Source organism: Lupinus angustifolius, unplaced genomic scaffold (assembly GCF_001865875.1).
Source record: "Lupinus angustifolius cultivar Tanjil unplaced genomic scaffold, LupAngTanjil_v1.0 Scaffold_66_146, whole genome shotgun sequence".
Taxonomy (NCBI): Eukaryota; Viridiplantae; Streptophyta; class Magnoliopsida; order Fabales; family Fabaceae; genus Lupinus; species Lupinus angustifolius.
This window is the reverse complement of record NW_017723343.1, coordinates 4-2,000: the sequence shown is the minus strand read 5'-3', so window position 1 is coordinate 2,000 and position 1,997 is coordinate 4. Positions and strand designations below refer to the sequence as shown.

General features: G+C 34.0%; 1 protein-coding gene across 1 annotated transcript; it reads right to left on the bottom strand.

Moving 5' to 3' along the window:
• Positions 1–215: 215 nt before the first annotated feature.
• On the bottom strand, positions 216–833 carry LOC109339309 (60S ribosomal protein L27a-3-like). The gene has a single exon (XM_019576721.1). The coding sequence runs from the start codon at positions 789–791 to the stop codon at positions 351–353; it is 441 nt and encodes a 146-aa protein (XP_019432266.1). The 5' UTR covers positions 792–833; the 3' UTR covers positions 216–350.
• Between the last annotated feature and the right edge of the window lie 1,164 nt (positions 834–1,997).

Below are 1,997 nucleotides of genomic sequence, written 5' to 3'. Positions count from 1 at the left end.
ACCAATTCAGCAGGTAGATATATTAAACATTGGTAGTTGGAAAGGGACAACCTACACCAGGTACTAACTTTTTTATGGTTATTCTAATTTTAACACTGTCACTTATTTTTAGTACGTAAATAAATTGTTCTCATTTTTTTCTCAACAGAGCATTCTACTCAATCTACTAGGATTGATGAATGCATGTATATATAACTAGTAACACAAACTTCTCGAAAAACAGGCAGTTTCACAAATCAAACAAAACCCAAAATGAACCATTAGCAATTTCAAACCATAAGTATGATTAAAACTTTGAATCAAGTCCAACAAAAATGTAAAAACAAAAAACACAACATTTAAACCTAAACCTAAGCAGTAAGAAGAACAGCACCACCAGCCTCCTTAATCTTCTTCTCGGCAATCTTCGACACAAGCTTGGCCTTAACAACAACAGGTTGATTCTCAGGCAAAACACCTTTTCCAAGAACCTTAAAGTACCCAAACTGAGTAACATCAATCAAAGGAACATTATCCTTTGTGGCCTTATCCTTCACTTCTTGGGGAACAAGGGACCAGATCTTATCGATGTTAACGATGGGGCTATAGAACTTGTTACGGAGCTTGTGGAAATAGCGCATACCTACTTTACCGAAGTAACCGGGATGGTACTTGTCGAATAAGATCCGGTGGTGGTGCATTCCTCCGGCGTTACCGCGACCGCTGGGATGCTTACGGTGCTTCCCGATACGACCGTGACCGGCACTGACGTGGCCGCGCTTCTTCCTGTTCTTCTTGAAACGGGTTGTCATGATGCTTCGGCGTTGCAACGATGGAGAATGTTAGGGTTTAGTGTATTTATATAGGATGGAGTGGATTTCACACTTTGAAGGAGGGATATTAATGTAAAAATAGCTTTGGACTGAAACAGGTTTTTCATTTGGGCTCGTTTGTTAGCTCATGCTCAATTTTGTAGCCGATAATCGTTAGGCCTTAAGATTAACTCCCATTTGTTATACTTTACTTAATTGACTTGATGTCAATAATCACTTTATCTAATAAAAAAAAATTTAGAATGTAATATTTATATATTAATAAAGTAAAGATTTATAATATATTATCTATTATTTCTTTGTTAATTATAATTAAAAATAAATAGTAGATGTCGTAATGATAATATAAAAAAATCATATATTGTCAGTATACATATCATTTCTCATTTTTATAATACAAAAATTAAAATTTATAGCCAATTATGGATAATCAAACATTTTTTAATGTCATTTTTTACAATCGGGGTATCCCCTCGCCCTCTTTCTATTTGGATAAGAAACTAATCATTTTTAAGGTTCATGACTATCCATCCTAACCAGTGTATGCTCAAAGGTATCAAAAGTATATTAGCATATGAATCTGCATACTTCTTTTAATATCAAGATTATGGTATATTGAAATAGTTATACAAAATTTTGTGTAACTAATATAAATCTCAACCTCCATATTAGTTGTAAAAGATATTTTAAGGACTTGTTTGTATTAGAAAATTGTAATTCAAATGCTATTTTTAGAAGGTTGTTATAGTTAGTTATGGTAGTTAGTCTATAAATAGAAACAATGCCTTGTATTCAAAGTAAGTGAATAACAAGCTCATGCATTCCTTTTGATTCTTTCATTCTCATCTTCTCAATTTCTTATCAAACAATTCTGCATCAGTTTTAGTGTAAGGTATATGCAACTCATCTTCTTCCAACAAATTGGTATCAAGAGCTAGAGCAAGATCTAATCCTTTGTTCATCAACAAGCATGAGTCATCAAGCCAACTCCTTTCCAGCAAACCTGCCCGTTCTTGATGGCAAGAATTGGAGTAGATGGAATATANCACAATTCTTCAACAGAGTTATTAGCCTAACAAATCAGATGAAGGCATGTGGTGAAGTGATCAAGGATCAAGTGATCATAGAGAAGGTTTTGAGAACTCTAACACCCAACTTTGATCACATAGTAGTGGCAATTGAAGA

Bases quoted from the DNA above. Each gene is read 5' to 3' on its own strand.
- LOC109339309 (XM_019576721.1), bottom strand. From the start codon at position 791: ATGACAACCCGTTTCAAGAAGAACAGGAAGAAGCGCGGCCACGTCAGT.